The following is a 21,279-nucleotide window of genomic DNA, read 5'->3' on the forward strand; positions in this document are numbered from 1 at the left end:
TTGTCTTGCTGGTAATTTTTGATGGGGATCACACAATGAGACTGGTACAATTGGCCGATTAATTGTGACCCTGATATTACTGACTCTTGGTTGTTACACTGCTGTTCAAAGTTACCATTGTAGGATTGTGTGTGCTTGTGTGTGTGTGAAACCTTACCATGGGCAATATATGTTTTACATATTTATATTGTATCGTGATTGTTTTGATGGTTGGTTGTAACGTTCTATGAGGAAGGAAGGAAGGAAGGAAGGAAGGAAGGAAGGATGGAAGGAAGGAAGGAAGGAAGGAAGGAAGGACCTCAAGGTGCTTAATGGGATGTCCATAACCCGAGTGCCAACAATTGGGCAGAGAATGCTATCATTATACTCTGCTTTGGGGCTGCCATACAGCTTGGACTTGATGTCAAAGGATCCGTCTGGCTGGGTCGCTTCCGAAGCAACTGGGGTGCTTTTTTTGTAGTGCCTGAAGCATCTGCAAGGCATGGGACCAGTGGTGGGTTGCTACTGGTTCACCCCAGATCAGGCGAACCGGTAGTGGCGATGGCAGGAGGCTCTGCCCACCCTCCCGGACATCTCTGTGCATGGGCAGAAGTGTGTGCGTGCGTGAATGCACAAGCGCCCGCAAGCAAACCGGTAGCAAATGAAATTGAAACCCACTACTTCATGGGACCCATTCTCACCCTTAACCTCCCCCAGCCCACCAGTTCAGGGACTGGGAAGGCAGTGCAGGTGGAGTGAAGGCCACCCCAGTGGGTGCCTGGCTGTATTCCTGGGCTAATGGTGCCAGCCAGCTGAGCTTTGCCAGGCAGTGGTCAGTTGGTCCCTCAAAGTTCACCAAAACAGAAACAAAAAAAAGGGAGTTTGGATGAAGCTGCCAGTAAAAGAAACCTAATCTTAAAAAATGCTTCATCTACAGAGCCAACTCAGATAAGCCAGAGTGAGAGAAACCAAGCTTTTCCTCTTATTATTTACTGACGAAATGAATACCCTTCTAAAAAGGAGTAGCCCGAACTAGATGACACGATATAAGGAGCAGGAAAACAGGAACAGCCTTTAATGAAAACATGCGAGCTAAAATATACAGTCTGTCAAATCTGCATAAAACAACAGATTGCAATTAAACATGAAAGGAAAATCTTCCACAGACCTTCTGGGAGTGAATTCATCTATGGTGACCAGGTTCATAGTTCATGCTAAACCAGGGTTTTAACCATAGCTTGATCCAGCCACAGTGGTTGCATTCACACAGAATACAAACCTGTAACAGCTCTCTCTCTCTCCTCCCCCTTCCCTCTCTCCATTGCACTGAAACAAATTATTGTGATGCTTTGTGGCCTCCTGCCCCTCTTTTTATTTCCACCTTAATAGCTCTCATTTCTGACAAGGAGATCACAAACGCCAGTCACAATATTGGAGGCTCAATGAGCAATCCAGAGAAATATTTTAAAATATCAGCAAGAAGTGCAAGACATGGTTTAATAAATGACAAATTTCTGCACATTTACTGAACCTCACAGCAGTCCTGCTGAATGTGCAGGGCCTCTAAAGTCCCTTCTCAATCACAGCTCAATTATTTATTACTAACAGAAATTCACTGTATGACAGAGTTGTCTAATTACTTTCATCTTTCCTTTTTAACAATAAAGGGACTGTTTAACCACAATATTTTTGTTTCCTTGAGCTAATTACAGCAGCCTGCCTTGGTTTAGAAGGCAACGTGCTTTAAGAGTTTATTTCCCAGAAACGAAGACTTACGCAAAGCGTAGATTTAATGTAGCAAAACTACAAAACCCTTATGAAGGAATGCCAGTCACTGCTGGGTATCCAATGCAGGGGCCGTTCATAATCATCAGTGTTGGAATCTCTCCTTCTCCAGGCTCTGTGTAAAGAACTCGGAGTGACTTTCTTTGGGAAGGCAGATTCAGTTTCTGTCTGTTCCTTGTTTTGGTAACTCTCTGCTATCAGATTATTGTTTATTTCTTCACTGACTGAGATCTGGGCTTCACAGAGCGTGACTCTGAAAGGCTTTACACCAGCTAAAATGCCATTTTGCTATTCTACGGCATTATTGCGGGGTTTACTCATGACAATCAAGTCACAGATTACTCCTATGGCTTTTTAACCATAAAAATGAAGACAGCTTAATTCATGTCAAGATTTGGAGTTGTTAAACTGTTCCACAACCCTCCAGATATCCACAGTGATATAAGACAGATAAAAAAGAAACAAAGTAAAACTAATAGAATGACAAAGAGAACACTCAGTGCTTTGACAATGATCACAAATAGCCTAATTGAACTGTTTCTTTTTCATTCCCTTCTCTAACTGAACTTTTTAGCCTTTTGGATATGGAACTCATTTTCAAAGGGTTACAGCAGAGTCCCTGCAATTTGCTGCCCCTAAATTTTGGGAGGGGAGGAAGAGAAGAAGAAGAAGAAGAAGAATACGGAAGGGCCCATGTTCTGTTTTAGTTCTACATTATTTTCAGAGTCCTAATCTAAATCATTGATTCTCCTACAAAGCACCCACATGCGATAAAATCATCTTACGATCAAGACCCATTTCTCCATTTCCCCTGTACATTTGAGCTTAAAAAGTGATTTTCCCTGATGCTTCCTTCCCATCTCGTTTTCTCTGCACCCCCCAACAAATCGTATCACTTCCCAGCAGCCGGAGATCAGCGCAAGACAAGAGAGAGGTACGGGCATTATTGAGAAAGAGAGAGAGAGAGAGAGGGAGAGGGAGAGGGAGAGGGAGGGAGAGGGAATATGATTTTCACAAATCTGTTTGTTAGCAATAGACCAACGCTGCAGTCCGTAACATTCAAGAGAAATTAATCAGTGCTATTAAGGTTGATTTCTCCCGCAGCTTTTGAATGCCAGATCAAGAAAGAAACAAAAAGGGCCATGAGTCAAGAAGACGAAGACAACAACGTAACACCAACAACATTCACAGTCATTACAGGAGATCCGTTTCCTCTGCCCGCAAGACCAGAGATGGGAAGATTAAGACCTAAATGTGATATGACAAACCCAGCCTAAAGCAACGTGTCAGAGCCCATATCACACAAAATCATTTTGTGGGGTTTGACAATCACCCAACCCTCACCAGCCAGCTCCCATTGAAACCCAGGCTCCTTCTTCGGTTTGATGCTCTCCAGGATGTTAAACCATCTAACCGACTTAAGTGGCACCCGGCACTCATGGGCTTCAGGCAGGAACAACGCTCTGGGAAGCTGCTGCCCATGACGGATGACAGGCGCTGCTAGGTGGGCCCTTTGGAGGAGATTTCTGTGCCTCTCCAGGAGCCCAGAGCTCAGCCTGCGTCCGGAGAGCAGGAGGAGTTCCTGCATTGCACGCTCCAAGCTCACCGCCGCCGGGGAGCAGCCTCGGGGGGGGGGGGGGCAAAGCAAATGTTCCGGACCCCCCTTCCCCAAAGGAAGCCAGCTGGGTTTCTGTCCTGGTTTCCCTACGGAAGATCACCCGCATCTAGCCACGGTTTAAGGAAGGGAAGTTTAATGCCCTGGGAGCCATGTCACAAAGATATTAGCCAAATTAAAAGGCTCTTCTCAAGCCAGCGGAATTGAGGGTTGCGTAAAGTGGGACCGCGGAGGACTTCGGCCAGCAAACTCGAGGCCCAACCTGGGTGCCAATCAAGCTGCTCCCGGACCTCGTGAAACAGACACGCGAGTTCCCTCTCCGGCTGCAGTCTTAGGCGAATGTTTGGCGGCCCCTCAACAACAACAACAACAACACCCAACGCTACACGCCCAGGTGCCATTGCTAAACCTCCGCCAACCAAGCCACGGAGGGGAAGGCTGGAAACTTGGCAGGGCTTTTGCGGGGGGAGGGGGGCGTTCAGGCTGTGCCCAGGTGCCTCTGCCCAGCCCCCCCAAGCCCCGCGCCCCACTTCCCCGCCGGGCAAAGGGGGTCGAGAAGCCCGACCACGCGGGACCCTCCCCGCGCAGCCCCGCTCGGGCTCTGCAGGCGCCCCCCGCCCCCCGGAAGAGCCCCCAGCCCGGGCCCGGGACCCGCGCCCGCCACGGCCCGCCCGAGCCGCGTCCGGGGCTCCGCCGCCCGCTCTGCGCTCTGCCCTCCGCCCGGCCAAGCGGCTCCTTCCCCGGCCGAGCCCCCGCGCTCACCTTTCATGGCGGCGCTGACCAAGCACATCATTCGGCGGGGCTGCGGCGGCTCCGGCTCCTCCGCGGCAGGCGCCCGCCAGGCAGCGCGACCGGCCCTGGCAGCGGCGGCGGCGGCGGCGGCGGAGGCAACGGCAGCCTCCGCCTCCTGCGCGCCGCGGCCCAGCTGAGGCGCCATGTGACCGGCCGGAGCCCCGCCGGGCCGCCCCTCGCTCGCCCCGCCGCCGCTCCGCCCCTCCCCCCCCTCCGGCAGCAGAGGCGGGAGGGGCGCGGGGCGGCTGCGCTGCTGTGCCAGGGCGGGCAAGCGGGGAGGGGGGCTGCTCCCCCTTGGGACCCCGGACTCTGCCCAGACCCCGGGACCCCCTTCCTTCCCCTCCCTCTTTGACCAGAGGAGGTGCCTTTCCTCCCCAACTGGGCAGCGGATGGGGTGGGGGGCAGAATGCAGACACACACACACACACACACACACACACACAGGTGGCAGCGGCCAGGTGGAGCCCCCACCTCAGGTCTTGCTGGAGTCACCTGAATGGAGATCGGCAGCCTTAAGAGCAGCCCCCTCCCCAGTACAGTTTGCCCTGGCTGGAGACCTTTCTGTGCCTGAAGGTAAAGACCCTCCCCAACTCAGGTTCTCCTGCTTCACCTTTGCCAGCTAGGTGACTCTTGTCCCAAACCTTCCATCCAGGCAGGGGAAGGCATGAAGGGGCAAGTGGGGTGGCCCCCCCCCCGGACTTTGCAAAAAAGGGCTGGCATCTGATGGCCCCGGACAAAGCGGCTCGTGGCCAGGCTCCACACGACCCTCACGGTGGCATCCCCACAATCCCATCATCCACATTCAGGGAACTTGCATTAAGGGCGGCTGTAGCCCCCTGGGGGCCCCTGACCGCCATCTGCAACCTCCCCAGCTGGCTTCCCATAAGTAAAGTCATTTGGGGAAACCAGGTGTTTGTTTAACAACCTTGGCAGAAAAAAGGTCATAAAATTGGATGTGACTCACTTAATGTCCACATCACGTAGCAACTGAAGAAAGACAAAAAGATGAAAACAAGCCTTGTATATTTTCCATGTTCCTTCTAATGTCTTGGAGAGGGAGGGGCCCTCTAGATGGATCAATTGAGCCGCATCTGTCAACGCAGAGCAAAAGACCCCCGAGGAAACCCCACCCCGCCATTGATCTGGAGCAGCCCTCCAGCTTTTGGAGCCAGAGAAGGGAAGGCAGAGACCCCCAGCTCAGCCTCTTCACAATTCTTGGATGTTGTGTTTTGGTACATTTGGTACATTTTGACAGACAAAAGCACTAATTACAACTTTGGGACTGAATGAACTGCAGATCTTGTAGCTAGACAGAAATGGCATTTTCGGCTGGGCTGGGTTTTACCGAATGGAGCAGAAATGAAAAGCGGCAGCAGGAAGGAGTGGGGGAGCGGGTGGGCAGGAAACCCACCAAATTGAATTGCCTGGCAATTTGTCTGTCTCAGCAAAACAGAGTTTCTTCGCTCCCGTCTTTCTAGATGGAAAAAAGCAGGAGATCAAAGCTTTCAACCGTATTGCTAGAAGCCAGAAATGTATACAAACAGTGTGTTAAAATATGCCTGGAAGAGAACTAGCTTACTGGGGGGGGGGGTAGCACGAAGGGAGGGGCTACAGATCTACAAGAAGGCTCTTTCTGGACTACAAACTCCATGGGGCTATTCTGCCCAGGCGCCCTAGATCTGGCAGTTGCACCAAGCTAGGTCTTTCACACCCAATCTGGCCCTTGGGAAAGAGAGTGAGCGAGGGGAGAGACGTCCAAGAGCATGTCAAAAGTGCTTCCAAGATCCCTGAATCTTCCTGAAGGTAGAAATTCATTCTCTGGCCCTTCTGTGGCCAGAACCATTTATATTCCACATTTCTAGGATGATTTGGTCTTAAGGCAACTTGCAAATGTGTAGGTAGGTTAAAAAGGACTGGAGCAGTCAAAAGCCCCTAGTCAGAGGAGGGGGCTTCCTGCTCTAAAACGGGTCTCTTTTTCTTTGCATGGATCATATTTTCCTTCATTCATCGATTATTTTTCCCTTCTTGAAAAAGGAACTGAAGCATCGAGACAGGAAGGAAAGGCCAAGACAAAGTGTAAAACTAATTGTGAGAAACTCTTAACACCTTTTCGTCTACGTGGCCAATTCCTCCCCACTTCTCTTCCTTGTTCGTGTCGGGTATCAAGCGTGCACAGGTGCACAGGTGGGGGGGGTTGGCTTGTAGAAGGTCTTCTAATAAAAGGGAAAGGCATCTGTTGCGCTTTGGATTGTGTTGACTCTGCTCTCTGTGATGCTGCATACAAGATCCTGCAGACAGATGGTCCTTGTCTTACGACAACAATTGGAACCGGAATTTCTGTCACTAAGCGATGTGATTGTTAAATGGTTCATTAGGTGACCAAGACTGATTTTACAACCTTTTGCCACAGTCATTAAGTTGTTGAATGAATCTGCCCCTCGTTGACCTTTCGTGGGACAACTAAATGGCCCTATGGCAACCGCTGTAAATTCATCCTGGTTGAAGCTTCCAAATCACGAACAAGGGACAGCAGGACATCCATCCTGTGAGGTGGGCCAGGCCGTGATGCAGATTCCAGGAATGCTGGTTGATTGTTGCACGGAGCTTCTTTCTCACACTTTCTGCTTTTCCAGGACTGATGGTGACCCTTCCTCCCTGCACACCTTCCTCCCGGTTATCTCCAGATCCCCCCACAGATGACCAGGAAAAGCTCCAGAGATGCTTCCTTCTGTTGGCTTGGCTTTTCTTCCTCTGCTCCTCACCAGATCAGCTCCATCCTTCCTTACAAGGAAGCATGCGATGGAGCTGATGTGGAGGCACCCACCCTCCGCAGAAGGCAGCCTTCACCCTGGCTTAATTCTTCAGAGAGGACTCTGAATCAAAAGTCATTAATATCTGTCAGGAAAAGACAGGCACAACGTCTTCTGCCTAACCTTGGCCAGGGGATGGAAAAGAGAAAGAGAAAGGAAAAGAAAATCAAACCCACCATCGTGGCCCTTTATGTAACTCCCTGGCACTCAAAGCTAAACCCATCATTAAAACCACATTTCAAGGCAGACCCAGAAGCAAGGAAAGAACGGCACTCTGCAAACACCCACCCAAATCCAGAGAAAGTTTCTGCATTGCTAAGGAGTTATTTTGGCTTATTTTACTCCGCACCATGCCTGGATACAATGTGCCTTGCGCCTATTCTTTAAATGTTCTCTTGTTCTCTTTTTAGTCTCACCAGGAATAGTGTAACATTTGCACAGCTCAAGGTGGGCTTACATTGAGGTCTTCCTGATATCTGTAGGAGCCTATAGTTACTTTTACATATATAAAACTTTGGCACTACGGCTTTCTGAAATTTTGATAACACGCGTCAACTAGCTTCCATCTCACGAAGAAAGGAAAGACGGTTGTAAGGCAGGACAGACCACGGATAGTCTCTCCTGATGACAGTTCAAGTCATAGCAGGCCATGAGTTTGAACAATTTCATGCTCCATTAAGCCGGCGTCCGATTGTCAAATATTTAACCTTAAGATCCACAGCTTTAAATGATTACTGATCTTATATTTGTTTCCAACCCAGACAAAGAGAAACTGGTAATTAGGGGTGATTTCTGGTGGAGTAGACGGATTGTGACAATAATTGTTCAACGCAGAAGTAACGCCACAAACATATATTTAAAAGATATGCCACCATCATTTCAAGGAGACAATACAACAGCTGCTTGGAAGCGTTTCTCCCAAACTCTGAACACCACAACATAGGAAGTCTGGTATGAGCAGGAAGCCTAATCTTCCAACAAAATGAGGAGTGGGCTGCTGTTTGATTGGGCATCCAAGAAGCCCACTCGGATGGGGTGGCTCATCTCTTCCCTGCTGGTGAACAGCAGCTGAAGGTTTGTCCTCATCCCACAGCCTTCTAACAATGGGGGACAATGGAGCCAATGTTTTCCTGTCCTGGTTACCCCAGAAAACAACAGACACTCCAAACACAACCAAGAAAGTAACTGACCAACAGCATCACTTAAGAGATGTGAGAATGCCGGGAACAATGAGCGTTGAAGGGAAGACAGCAGATTAGGGCCAATTGTGCAACATCAGACAGACCGATGGAGAGTGAAGAGGCATGCACCATGCAGGGATAATTTAAAGAAAAGTGATAAAAACCACTCACTCTGCTATTAACTAAAAATTAATAAAAGGAGGAGACCAAATATGGGCAGCTCTCAGTTAACACATAACTATGGATAGAAGCAAAGATAGGATTCGTGCATCATGCTGAGTATAATTTGCCTTGATTCATTTATGAAAGTGAACACACGGAGCTGGCCAGACAAAGAGCTGATCTTAATGCATCTTGGGCTGTTCTTCTGAATCACCCCGGCAGCGCCGTTCAGAGGTATTGATTTATTTCCATTGATGTGAAGTTCTGCAGCTCGCAAAAAACAACAATGCAAAAGGTGGTTTGGTTAGCAAGGTGATATGGAGGCCTTTCCATCCAGTCAGGCAAAATAATCTATTTCTTATGTATCCCTGTGTTATGAAATACTCTTTTGATTGCTATTGACATTTCTGTCAACCACACTACATGTCAATAATGGATTTACTGCTTACATTCAGAGCCCACGTTTACTGAATGGCATTCATCAAAGTTGACACGCTTTCTTCAGCTGCAGATGCTTTGCTCCTGCAGAAGGGACCTTCTGCTCTTCCCGGCTTCAAGGAGGTTGAGAGGGGGAATGGGTGAAAGAAGATGGACCCTCTTCGACCGGATTTCTCAACCTTGGCTGCTTGAAAATGAGTAGACTTCAACTTCATTTTCTCAGCTTCAGCCACCCTTAAGTTCTCTACTGCTTTAGCTTCCTAATTAGAACCACGATGGGTGGAATCATGAGATTTATTGGGGTTAGGATTGGGGTTATCTGGAAGGATCTCAGTTTAGGGAAATATGCTTCAAGGCTTGTGGATATCCAGATATTCTTAATTGAACCTTTGTATTGTGTTGTGGCTGGAAACCTGTTCGTTTCCACCTTCCGCTACTAGCCAGAAGTTTTCAACAATGTGAGTCATGCCAAGACTTGATTCCCAATGGTTTCAGCTCAGTTTCAAATCGCTGTTGAGGAGGCTACTCAAAGGCTTGTCAGTTGTCAAACGTGAGTGAAAGATTATGACATGTTTCCTGCCGTGAAATATGAGGGTCAGGTTTAAAAGCAGGATACAGCAAAGAGGTTTTCCACAGGGATCCAGCCAAAGAACTAGAACATTCTGTACCCGGAGTGGAAGGACACCAGTTAGCAAGGAACACGTAACACTTGGGCAATCTGTGGTCTTGGTGGCTTCTGGCTTTCAGAGGAATTGTGAGAAGCAAAATCTCAGTTCACAAAAGTGAAGGCCTGGTAAGCTGCTTGGTCGTGGAATCGATCAATGGACCAAGAAACAACAATCATGAAGATTAGGCCAGAAGATAGTTTAGATAAATGGAGATAGATAGATAGATAGATAGATAGATAGATAGATAGATAGATGATAGATAGATAGATAGATAGATAGATAGATAGATAGATAGATAGATAAATAGATAGATGATAAATAGATAGATAGATAGATAGATAGATAGATAGATAGATAGATAGATATGGATGGATAGATGATAGAGATGGATGGATGGACGAGGGAGAGAGGGAGAGCTCAGAGCAGCCTCCCTCCATTTACTTAGCCCTCCAACTCTGATTGAGCCCAGCCATGCTGGGTGTGGCCAGTGACCACCACAGGCAACAAGGCAGCTGTGATTCAGTTCTCTTGACCTTTAAGTGGATTTTTAAATGTTCCTTTTAACCATAAACATTTGGAAAAGGCCAGATTGTTCTGAAGTTCTTCATTGATTTCATTGGCAGCTGGGATCTGATCTGCTCCCCCCATCCTGGCTCTCTTTTATCCTATTCCTACCACCTTTCTACACATTCTCCTTTGAAATCCCAATCGTTATTTCAAAGGGTGCATCTCTTCATGCAAATTAATGTGGGGAGTTTCACACCCGGCTGGACCCCAGTTTGGTTTCGGGGAGGGGGGGAACTGAGAATGAAAGATGGGGCTTGACCTTCGCGCTGCTGAGCTGAGCCTGGGAACCTGTTATGTAAGTGGAGAAGAGAGTGGGTGAAGCTGCCTGGAAGGGTGTGTGGCTGTGTGTGTGTTGCCGTCTTCCAGAGTGACTTCAAATTAAGTGGGTGGGGCTGTGCAATTAAGACTGACATGCATCAGAGCCATAAATATGCCTGTTGCACATCAGGACAGATGCTTGGGGCAGCCAAAGGCTAAACATGACATCGAAACAGAGTGACATATTTGCACGTCGTAGACAAACAAAGGCCTCGGAAGATCACGGGATGGTCGCTCCTAGGAGCCCCAATTCAGGTCCCTTCGGCCAACCGAATAGTTCCTCAGCCCTCCAAAAGGAAAATAGCCCTTATGAGTCTTCAGCAGATCTCTTGGAGAAGGGATTTAATTCTTAGTTCAAAGCATCTGGGCCCAAGGACCAGCTCCTACTGAATACAATCACCTTGAGCCCTGTGGCATTTTGAAGAGCAACCAAGTGCCAGGATTGTAGTCTTTCCATGGATCTTAAAAATGATGCCACGTTAGCTCAAAGGAAGCAAAACCCCATCTCATTTCAGCAGCCACCTTGCCAAAGAAGGGAGAGGAAGCCATTGAAGAGGACTTATCGTCCATTTGGCTCAAATGCTCCTCTTGCGAAAGTCAGCCGCCCTTTGAGCAGGAGTCCCCAGCCTTGGCAACTTTAAGGCTTGTGGACTTCAACTCCCAGAATTCCCCAGCCAGCCCTCTCCCAAAGGATGAAAAAATTCTGGGAGTTGAAGTCCACAAGCCTTAAACGTTGCCAAGGTTGGTGACCCCTGCCTTAGATGGACCTGGCTTGGCCTGCCAAGGGTCCTTCTTCTAGATGAGCCAAAGCATCTCCTATAAATGGCCGGCCTGGGCAGAGAAAAGAGGCAGGAAAATGGCAACTGGGGGCAAGCAGGAGCCCCAGGAAATGCTCTGCATCGTCTGCGTCACATGGACTCTCTTCTTCCGAGACAAGAAACCGTGCAAAAAATAACTTGTTGACACTTAACCTGTCTGGTGCCCTCGTGCACCCGCGGTTTTTGTGAGCAACGCCTTCCAAGGCTCCTCAGCAGATCAGAAACCCACTTCCTTCGGGCCTCTGGCTTTGCGGAGGGTGCCATGCCAGGCAATCCCTGCCAGTTGGAGGCACCTAAATGCCCGGCAGAAGGCAGCAAGAGAAGGGCTGGTCCTTGCCAGCACAAGGTTAGAAGGCAAGGCAATGCTTCTGACCCATCCTCCCCAGCAGAACCCCCAGAGAAGGACAGAACATGGTGGCAGCCTTCGGGGAAGACGAACCAAAGGCAGAAATAACAACTTGTGTTTTACACACACACACGGAGGGAGGGAGGGAGGGAGACACTGAGCTTCTTGATGTGTGGTTTCCTTTGACAATCAAAGAGACGCCTTTGCTGCCGAACAACAAATGTAAAGAATTATATATGTATTTTTTAAAAAGAAAGAATCACTATTTCTTTGCCAATTCCAGGCAAATTCAACTTCAGTCAATTTTAAACTCAATTCAAAAGCCAGCTCCAGCAGCTTTCCTGCCAGGCAGAGAATGGTGGGCAGTTAGACAAGAAGTGGAAGGAGAAGGGGGGAGGGGGGAGGGGGAGGAGAAGAAGATGATGATGATGATGATGATGATTTTATCCAGGGTACACCCAAATCCCAGCTGATCTCCATCAAAAGGCAGGCGTTTTCTTCTCCTTATCTTTCAGGTGGGCTCTAAATGCAATCCAAGAATTGGCTGCTTTTCGCCAAGAGATAAAATCAGAACTGATTCTGGTGTCCATTCATATTATAATCCATGGTGGAATAATTAAGGTGAATTGTTTCTTTTTTTAAAATTACTTGTTGATAGTTTTTAATTGTTGGGTTGAGACATTTGCAGAGGTGTTTTTTGGCATCTTAGAAAGCCCTTTGAGAAAATGTTTGCACTGCTGTCGGGGTCTTCAAGACCAAATTCATGAAGACGTGTGACATCCATCTCCCAGTTTAGCCCTGGGAGCTGATGCCAGAACTTTTCCACGGGCGAAGAAAACACACTCCAGCCCTTGTTCCAGGTGCCCGGCTGAACCCCGACAGCTTCTCACCTGCACCAGTTTCTCATTCTGCGGTCTCAGATGGTGAGACAGAGAAATATGCCAAGGCTGTTTAAGTTTCCTCTTTAAACAAAAGGGAAAAGAAAAACCAAACTCAAAATTCCAGCCTTATGTGTGGCTACGTTTCATGCAGCCAGCATGAGTAAGTTGGTGCATGTTTACCAAACGCATATTGCCAAGTTTACATAAGCGAACGCATCTATTTTGGGGAGGGCATCGCGAGAGGAGGGTGTGCCCAGCCCCGGAATCCAATCCTGACATCGTGGGTTTCCTTCTGGAGCTGATTTTCCACAGTGTCTTATTTCACTTGCAGGACTGTCTGTCTGGGGCTTCTTGGTGTGGTCATGGATGGAAGGTTTATGTCTCCCTCTTAATGCCAGTTCCTGAAAGGATTCCCCCCCCTTTTTTTCCCCCAGTAGCTGGATTTTGAAGCCAGCAAATGTCCCTGAATCCTGGCCCAGACTAAAGAGACTACAAGCTCTTCCAGGCAATTCCCAAGTTGGCAGAAATGAAAATTTAGAGGGAGAGTTTGGAAGCATCTCAGCAAAAACCTGAGCAACTTTAAAGAGGATCTCTGAGGAAAAAGCCTTCCAGAGTCGCATTATAAGAAAAAAGGGTGGCATATAAATTTAATAAATAAAAATAAATAAAATGGGAATAGGTTTCATAGGAGAGCAGCCTCCCCTCCATCTGATGCTCCCCAGGGTGTGGATTACAAGTCCCATCACTCCCTGCTTATGAATTATGGAAGAGGCTGTTCCCCAGGGAGGTGTGGATTGGGTCCTTTGGTTAGCCTAGGGCAGGGGTCGGCAACCTTAAACACTCAAAGAGCCACAAAGGTCCTAACTGGAGGCCCCCGTTCAATTCTGGAACCGACCGGAAGTCCGGTCCCCCCACCATAGAGTCTCCTAGCACTGTGTCCTTTTTCCTCTACCTGTCCTAACCGAAAGCCCTATCAATTGTGGAGCCGACTAGCAACAGGGAGCCGCAGCAGAGGGATGAAAGAGCCGCGGGTTGCTGACCTGGCCTGGGTTAGCAGATGGTGCCAAGTGAAATTGACCTGAAATATGGGGTGGGAAATAAGTTTTATAAAATTATAATTTTGCTCAATCTGGAACTCTTGGCCAGCTCCTTCCCCTTCTACTCTGGATTTGCACAGCGCTGCTCCTTACTGGGTTGGCATCTCATTCGCGTCTGAGTTTGGACCACTGAATAACGTCGCACAGAGTTCAGCTTGGGGATCTGTCTATGGTGGATCAATCCGGTTGCCTGTCGCTGTCCTTGCATTTGGGGTTGGGAGAGAAGCAGAAGGCAATTCAGCACCTGGGTCCAAATCCCTTTCCCTGGGTGACAATCGCCTTAATGCAAATGTTGCAGGTAAAAAGAAGCAGTCGGGATTGTAAAGAGCAATTCGAAGCCTTGTGGGTTTCCACGCCTGCGTATTCTAAGGCCCGGGAATAAATCATCGTTGCTATTGCTTTGCATTCTGTTCTGGTTTTGCTAGTTTATATAATGTGTGAGGCACAAAGGAAGGCCCATCCTAAACCACTGGAAAGCGGGTTCAGCAACTCTCCAGGTGCCCACACACTTTCCTGTCTTCCTATGGACTAGCGGCTGATGGAAGGTCTATTAAAATGACCTTCGGTCTTACAACACGTCTCTTCATCTGATTAATTGTTCTCCCTGTTTGGAAATTTCTCTGTAATTTTAGGTTGGATTTACCTCTGTAGAAGATCAAATATGAATCTGGAGGATGTCTAGTCCGCATATCAGCTTTGAATAAATTATTTGGTTTGGAAGCATCAGGCCGGCCAAAGCAGGATCATACACTGCCCAAGGCATTCTGGGCATTCTGCAAAGTAATAAAAATCACCAGTTGCCCCATATAAATTGATGTATTTCCCCCTCCCCCCCGTCTCCCCAAAAGTCTAGAAAAAAATGAGGTCACCCTGGTTCAGAGATGAAAAGGCTCCAAGACTTTCTCATGTGGGTGGTTTACAAGCGTCACCATTAATTGCGAGGATCTGCCCTGGAGGGCATTCTTGGTGAGGGATGGAATGGAGGCAACTGCCGATGGTGGAAAGCAGCCACTCTGACGTGCTAACCAGGCGAGTCTGGGCTGTGGAGAGGTTGCTAATGACCGTCTCCTAGATTGGCATCTGAGATAATCAAGTACAAGTCTGGCCGGGATCTGGAGAAGGAACCAAAGCTGGGACAAAGGACAACCAAAGGTTGGCAGACCAACCCTTCAAGGGAAGATGCAGTGACTGGTGGCTTTGGCATTTAGAAGATGGGAAGAAATTCCAAGGAAGGATGACCAAGAACCAGTTTCCAAGAGAGGCATGCCTTGTCTCTGGGGCACTGAAGACGGCAAGGATTGGGGAGCCCTCCCGCATAGGATCTTGAAGCCCAGCTCTTCTGAGATGGATCCAGACCTTCCTGAGAGCCACTCCTATCCTTTCCGAAGCAGCCTCCAGAAGCCGCTGGGGCTGCTCTTCTCCGCTTGAACAGGCCCCATTCGGGCACCTCAATCTGAAAGTGACAAATCTACTCCTGGGCTTTGTGTAACAATAAACATCCAGTGACACCCCAAGGGCTGGGATTTTTATGGGCCATTAAACTTGTCAGTTGGTAGACGGCTGTCATTAACTACAGTTTCTGCAGCCGGGAGAGGAAGACAAACATTCACACAGGACAACTTCCCAAAGAGCCCAGGAATTGGGGGTGAAAGCCTCAAGGCCCATCCAGGGTCCCCATTGACACATTTATGGGTTTTTAAAAAATATAAGCTGACAATATGATGTGTAAAATTGATACATGGGCGTTTGTTTGTATGTACCGTACACATTATCTTAAGCCACCCTGATAGGGATGCAGGGATTCCTGGGTGGCAAATAACACTCTGCTCTTCCATAAAAGGGAGGAGATGACAAAGCCAGCTCTTAATAGGGTCAGGAAGGCCCCCAAGTAGAAGAAAAACTCATTTGGGGCCCCCATTTCAGTCCGCTCTTCCCTCCTGGAGTTCTCCCTATAAAACTCAATGATGGTTTGAGTTGCTCAAATGGAAATTTCCAGCCTTGGTTATACATAATTTCCCCTCTTGGATAAGCTGCTTGGAATGGTTAATCCATTTATTAATTAGCCTGCTTCCACAGTGAGTTAAAGATCTCCTGATGAGGCCCTAAGAAGAAGACAACTACTGCCAATACATCCATCACCCCCTCCCCCAAATTACCATTTCCAATTTCAAGAGTCGTTTGCAAAGAGTCCAAAGTAGGTTTCAAATGCAGCAAGAATGAAAGTTGTTAAGATTTGGGACAGGAAATCTATCTCCTTGTTCTGGGAAAAGTTTCTGGCATCTCCTCCACTGACAGATCTAGTTTAATAAGGGAAGCATTAAGAGATAAAGAAATAACTTTTCCCAAGAGCTGCCAAAAGGAAAGAGACAGTGGTCACCAGAATCAAGGAACTCCATCTTGAAGGCATCTCAATGCTTCCTCATCCACTGACAGGCGGCCTCCTTTGTCAGAGAGAGGATGCCCTTACAGATTAAGGACAAAGTCCCTACTTGCACATTGTAGCTTCCCACCACCAGCTCTCTCAACTCAGAGACAGAACCAGTTTCATTCCTTCAAGTGCCCAAAAAAAGAATGGTAGTCCTGAACAAGCCATGCAGAATCCAAGAAAGTCTTCATGCTAAGAGAGAGTCTGCTCCGCTGGACGAAGAGAGGTGGACCTGTCCAAAGTCCTAACTCTGTCCAACTGCTTAACCCAATGTTTCTCAACCTTGCCAACTTGAAGATGGGTAGACTTCCACTCCCAGAATTCTGGGAGTGGAAGTCCACACATCTTCAAGTTGTTAAGGTTGACAAACACTGGAGTGATTCACTTATTTCCATTCTAGGTCTTCTATACGGAATATAAGATCTTAGGGTTGGAAGGAACCCTGTCTGGGACATGCTGTCCAATGGTTGTTTATGTTCAGGGACGGAGCATTCATGACCCCAGGAAGTAAGCTGTTGAACCCAATATTTCTCAACCTCAGCAACTTGAAGTTGGGTGGACTTCAATTCCCAGAATTCCCCAGCCGCCCATGGGGATGAATTCTGGATTTGAACTCCCAAAAGGAATTCTGGGAGTAGAAGTCCATCCATCTTCAAGTTGCCAAGTTGAGAAACACCGGTCCAGCCTCTCTTCCATGCATTGATCAGCAAGGCCTGGCCACCATCAGAGCCGGAAAGGAGGACCTTCCTTGTCAGTCGGAGAAAATATCAACCTGACTGATGGCCAACTACCGTGCGGAAAACAAATGGCCACGTTTCTCCGTTAATGGCTGCTTGAGGAATTTGACGGGTTCCAAGCAGCTGGTGGGGAACAGGTGTTCCTCCCCTCCCTCCGAGGGGGAGAAGAATCAATCGTAATCTAGCAGTTGGTTAAAAAAGAAAGAAAGTTTAAACCAAGCAAAAAGGCTCGTGTGGAAAAACAGAGCCGAGGATGAGTTGTCTTAGCAGGGCAAAGAGTGCTTCAAGGACAAAGCAGAAACTTGCTGCTATTTGAGGCAACTTCATTATAAAATCATTTTTAATAAGCCATCGGAGCCAAGAGAGGGAGAGCTCTTGCAGGGAAGGCCCCCGAGGGACCCCCGGGCTGCCCGGTTAGGCTATTAGGCAGAAACACACAAGGGACCACCAGAGCTTTCTCTGGCCTCGGGGGACAGGATTCAGCCTCCCCCTTTTCTCTGGGGGCTTCAGTGCCAACAGCACACACACACCCTTAACTCTTATTTGGGAAAGTTCACCGTTTGGGAGGGAGGTCTCTCCCCCCCCTCTCTCTCCTTCCTTCCTTCCTTCCTTCCTTCCTTCCTTCCTTCCTTCCTTCCTTCCTTCCTTCCTTCCTTCCTTCCTTCCTCTCTCTCTCTCCTTCCTTCCTTCCTCTCTCTCTCTCTCTCCCCCCTCTCTCTCCTTCCTTCCTTCCTTCCTTCCTCTCTCTCTCTCTCTCCTTCCTTTCTCTCTCCCCCCCTCTCTCTCCTTCCTTCCTTTCTTCCTTCCTTCTTCTCTCTCTCTCTCCCTCCCCCCCCTCTCTGTGTTTCACAAAAAAAAAAAAAAAAAACAACCCAAACCCCTGCCTTGACTTCACACTCGGATGGCAAAACAGGAGCTTGGAGTTGTCATTTGCCTAGGAAGGGACCGTAGGTCTTCCTTGGGAAATTTCTCCCGGACATCCATGAAGCTCAACAAAGAGCTTGCGCATGCGCACAAATTCACACACACACACACACACACACACACGCACACACACACACACACACACACACACACGAAAATGTCCTCCATGAGCAGCCTGACTTGTTCATCAGCTGTAACGAGAAGAAGATGCTTAAAAGGCCAGTCTTTGATGGATGCCCAGAGGACAATGAAGAATATGCTGGTCCTTCTTTCATAGATGGTTCTGGGCATCTCTCAAAGGCAAGAGTCTTCCCAACAGACTTGGGTTGGATGTCACACCTACCGATGAACTGCACCCCAAAGAGCTGCCTGGCTCCTGCAGGTGTGTGGTTTCCCTCAGTTGGTGTGTCCCTCACAAGGCCCCTCTCAGGAGGACCCCTCAAGAGGACGGATTTCAACCTCTCCAGGTTCTCCCGAGAAGAGGCCCCGTGGGGGACCCACCAACTGAGGGAACCCGCACGTGTCTTCTATGCAGATACTGAGGGGGCGTCCATCGGAAACAAGGGGAGAAGCCCCCATTTTGGTAACCCTGCCAGGTGGAAGTGGGAGACCCAAAAGAAAATCCCTTTTGGATTCAGTTTAACGTTATTCACAACTTCAGAAACATGAACTTGCTATCCTGTTTCCAAGCTTCTCTGTGGAATCACGAGGACTAGAAGATTCTTTAATGATCTTCATGCTTCCTGCAGCGAACAACAATCATCACCTGGTTTTTAAGCAAACCCACCTTAGAAGAATAAAGCAATCCACTGAAAAAGCCTTCAGGCAGGTAAAAGATGAAGATACAGCAGATATAAACAATGGAATATGATTCCAGAAGCCAAGTTTTTTTTAAAAAAAAAAATCAGCTTTCCCTCCTCTGGGAAAACATTTATCCAGCCTGACTCAGTTTCTAACTAGCTGTTTAGACTCCTTAAATCTTCCGGCCTTTGCGTTCATCAGCCCCCACCAGTCAAGACCAAATTCTGTCTAAGAGAGAATATTTCAACAAGAAGACTCTATCACCAAGGCCTGCATCTGCCTGGAATCATCCTTTTCTATTTTTTCCAAGCTTGTGGTCCCCTCGGAAGCACCATTGATTTCACAACAACCCTTCCCCTGCTCAGTCTCCCATCTGTTTGTTGATTTTGGGGGGGGTCTCAACCCAAGGTAGCCAACCCCGTTAGGACAGGTGTTCCTTCCCCAGCAAAGTCAATACAATGAGAAAGGAGGAGCTTACTTACATGTGTGTGTCTTCTTCGTTACGGAAATGCCTAGGAGGAAGAGAAAAGGAACTTTGTTAGCAAAGCAACGAGACCCTCTCATTGGCCTTAAAAGTAGTTGCACGCAGCCAAGGATAAATTCAGTGGCACCTTTACAAGTAACAGAACCACAATAGACCCCAACCATAATAGACCCTGGAAGTAGGATCTCAGCAGAGCAGTGGAGAAGGCCTTGCCAAGTTCCGGATGTTTGGGGCAGCTGGCTTCCTATGGGATGTCCTTTGACTTCTCTTTCTTGCCTGCGGCTCTGGCATCTCCCAACCACATACCAGCCTGGTTGAATCCTGCTCAGTTTTTCCAAATCAGCCCAGGCTGACTCTATAGGGATCTCTGAATATTTAGAGATGCCAAGGAAGGAATTGGAGCAGCTTTGCCAGCACAGGTTCTTAGTCCCTGCAACTTCTGGCCCCTCCGTGCCCTGGGAAGAACTCCGGTTAAAAAATCTGGGAGGTCAAAAGGTGCATCGGATGCAATGTGAGCCCAAGTCCCTCCTTTTGATTTTTAACATGTCAACAAGCAACTGAAAATATCTGATAGAGAGAGACTCCTGGTTGTGCTACGAATTACAAATCTTTCTTTTTTCCTTTGGAGAGTCAGCCTCCCCACGCAGAGCCATTTGGTTTCACTAACATAAAGAGGTTTCATTCGGAAGGAAGGAATGGATTCCGAGCAAAAGGGAAATTACAATTCATTCACTACAAGTTACAGCCCGCCGGACTCATTAAAAGCAAATAACCAGAGTGAAACAGACCCCGTCTTGATGGCTTGGCTGGCCAGGAAGTAGAGTCCGTACTACGTATTGAAGACCACGTAAGTTTAAGGGTTATCATATTTGTCTTGTCATATGGATGCATTTCAGTCAAAGAGAATGACTCTTTGTAGTAGTAAATATTACTAATGAAAAATAATAATAACATAAATAATACAAATTTATGTTATAATAATACAGCTGTATTAACATAAATAATAATACAGCTATAATATGTGCCTATATAAGAGAGCCTTCTTTCAAAGGTAGAAACCAACTCTTTTAATCTTGAAAAACCAATTATAGTGTCCACTTCTAAAAAGCAAGTTTGGAAACTCGGTGCATGAGCTTTCAAAAGAGTATCGTAGCCAATTCCCAATACCAGTTCATTTTCCACTCAGGAGAATAGACAATGGGCCAAATTTCCAGATTTTTTACATTAAGTCCTTCAAATCCACCCATAAATCCTCTTTAGATTTCTCCTTGTGGTTTCCTTCTTGGGCACAGAACTAGCAAACCTCCAGTGTCGAGGCAGGAAACACCACCGGGAGGGTAGTCCTCCAGAGCCCCCTCCACGGGCCATCATCTGACAGCCATTATTTCATGCCACCCGGTCTTCCAAAGAAGTTTTGTTTTGAATTAATGGGTGACTCCATGAGTCAAACAGGGAGAAGCAGGAGAGCCGATGGAGAAAGCCCCCACCCCCAACTGCCAGCCTTATGTTTGATAAGCTTTTAAACACTGATCTGTTTTCTATGTGTGTTTCTTCTGAAGTTAGCCCTTGCCTGCTCAGGTGGACCTTCTGCAAGTGGTCAAGGATCTTAATCCTTGCTTAATATTCTCACGAGCTAATAGAGAAACCCAAGAAAAACTCCAAAGCTTTTCCTTCCTTCCCTGCCTCCTTCCTTCTCACTCTCCTCCCTCCCTGTTTTCCTTCCTTCCTTCCTTCCTTCCTTCCTTCCTTCCTTCCTTCCTTCCTTCCTTCCTTCCTCTTCCTTCGGCTTTTCCTTCTCCCTCTCTCCTCCTCCTCCTTCTCCTCCTCCTCCTTCTCATATATCTTCTCCTCCTCCTCCTCCCCTCTCTTCTGCAAAAATCAGAGCCCCCAACATGAAAAGAGCCGAGTGCTTCCCGTCCTCCCTCCTCAGCCTGCAAGGGAAGGGCTGCGGGAAGGTTGGTTGGATTGTGCCGGGGCCTCCGGAGCTCCTGTAAATGGATAATTAGTCACTCTGAAGCAAAGTCGAAATAAAGGAAAAATGGATAAATTTAAATTATACTCCCCCTTTACAACTTGGCAGTTTATGCTCACAATGATGTGTAATTACAAATTAAAGCTGTATGATCATGCTATAATTATATGCCATTATTCAAATACTCTCCCCGTGTTTGGGAAAGTCCTTTAATAAAAGAAAAGGGATGGAGAAGGCATGGAAGGGGTTCACAGGGCAGAACCAGGGATCTTCCGATCCTTTTTTTCCCTGTCATAACACTGGTTAGACTGAACAAGGGCCACCCGCTTCCTTCCTTCCTTCCTTCCTTCCTTCCTTCCTTCCTTCCTTCCGAGACTGTAAATTTGCAATCCTTCCCAGCTTTTCTCCTTAAAAACAAAACAAAACAAAACAAAACAAAAAACCAGGAGCTATTTCTTTGCACAATTCCTATTTTTGTC

The 21,279-nt window shown here is 47.7% G+C and overlaps 1 protein-coding gene across 3 annotated transcripts in view; it reads right to left on the reverse strand.

Moving 5' to 3' along the window:
• Nucleotides 1–21,279, reverse strand: part of RORA (RAR related orphan receptor A) — a 128,691-nt gene that overhangs the window by 31,608 nt on the left and 75,804 nt on the right. For all 3 annotated transcript variants that reach the window (XM_070953358.1, XM_070953357.1, XM_070953356.1), the window contains one exon: nt 18,827–18,856. In XM_070953358.1, the coding sequence (XP_070809459.1) occupies nt 18,827–18,856 (30 nt within the window). The remainder of the gene's footprint in view (nt 1–18,826; nt 18,857–21,279) is intronic.

Source organism: Pituophis catenifer, unplaced genomic scaffold, assembly GCF_029215685.1.
Source record: "Pituophis catenifer annectens isolate HBS135680 unplaced genomic scaffold, rPitCat1.0.hap2 SCAF_14, whole genome shotgun sequence".
In the NCBI taxonomy this organism is placed as follows: domain Eukaryota; kingdom Metazoa; phylum Chordata; class Lepidosauria; order Squamata; family Colubridae; genus Pituophis; species Pituophis catenifer.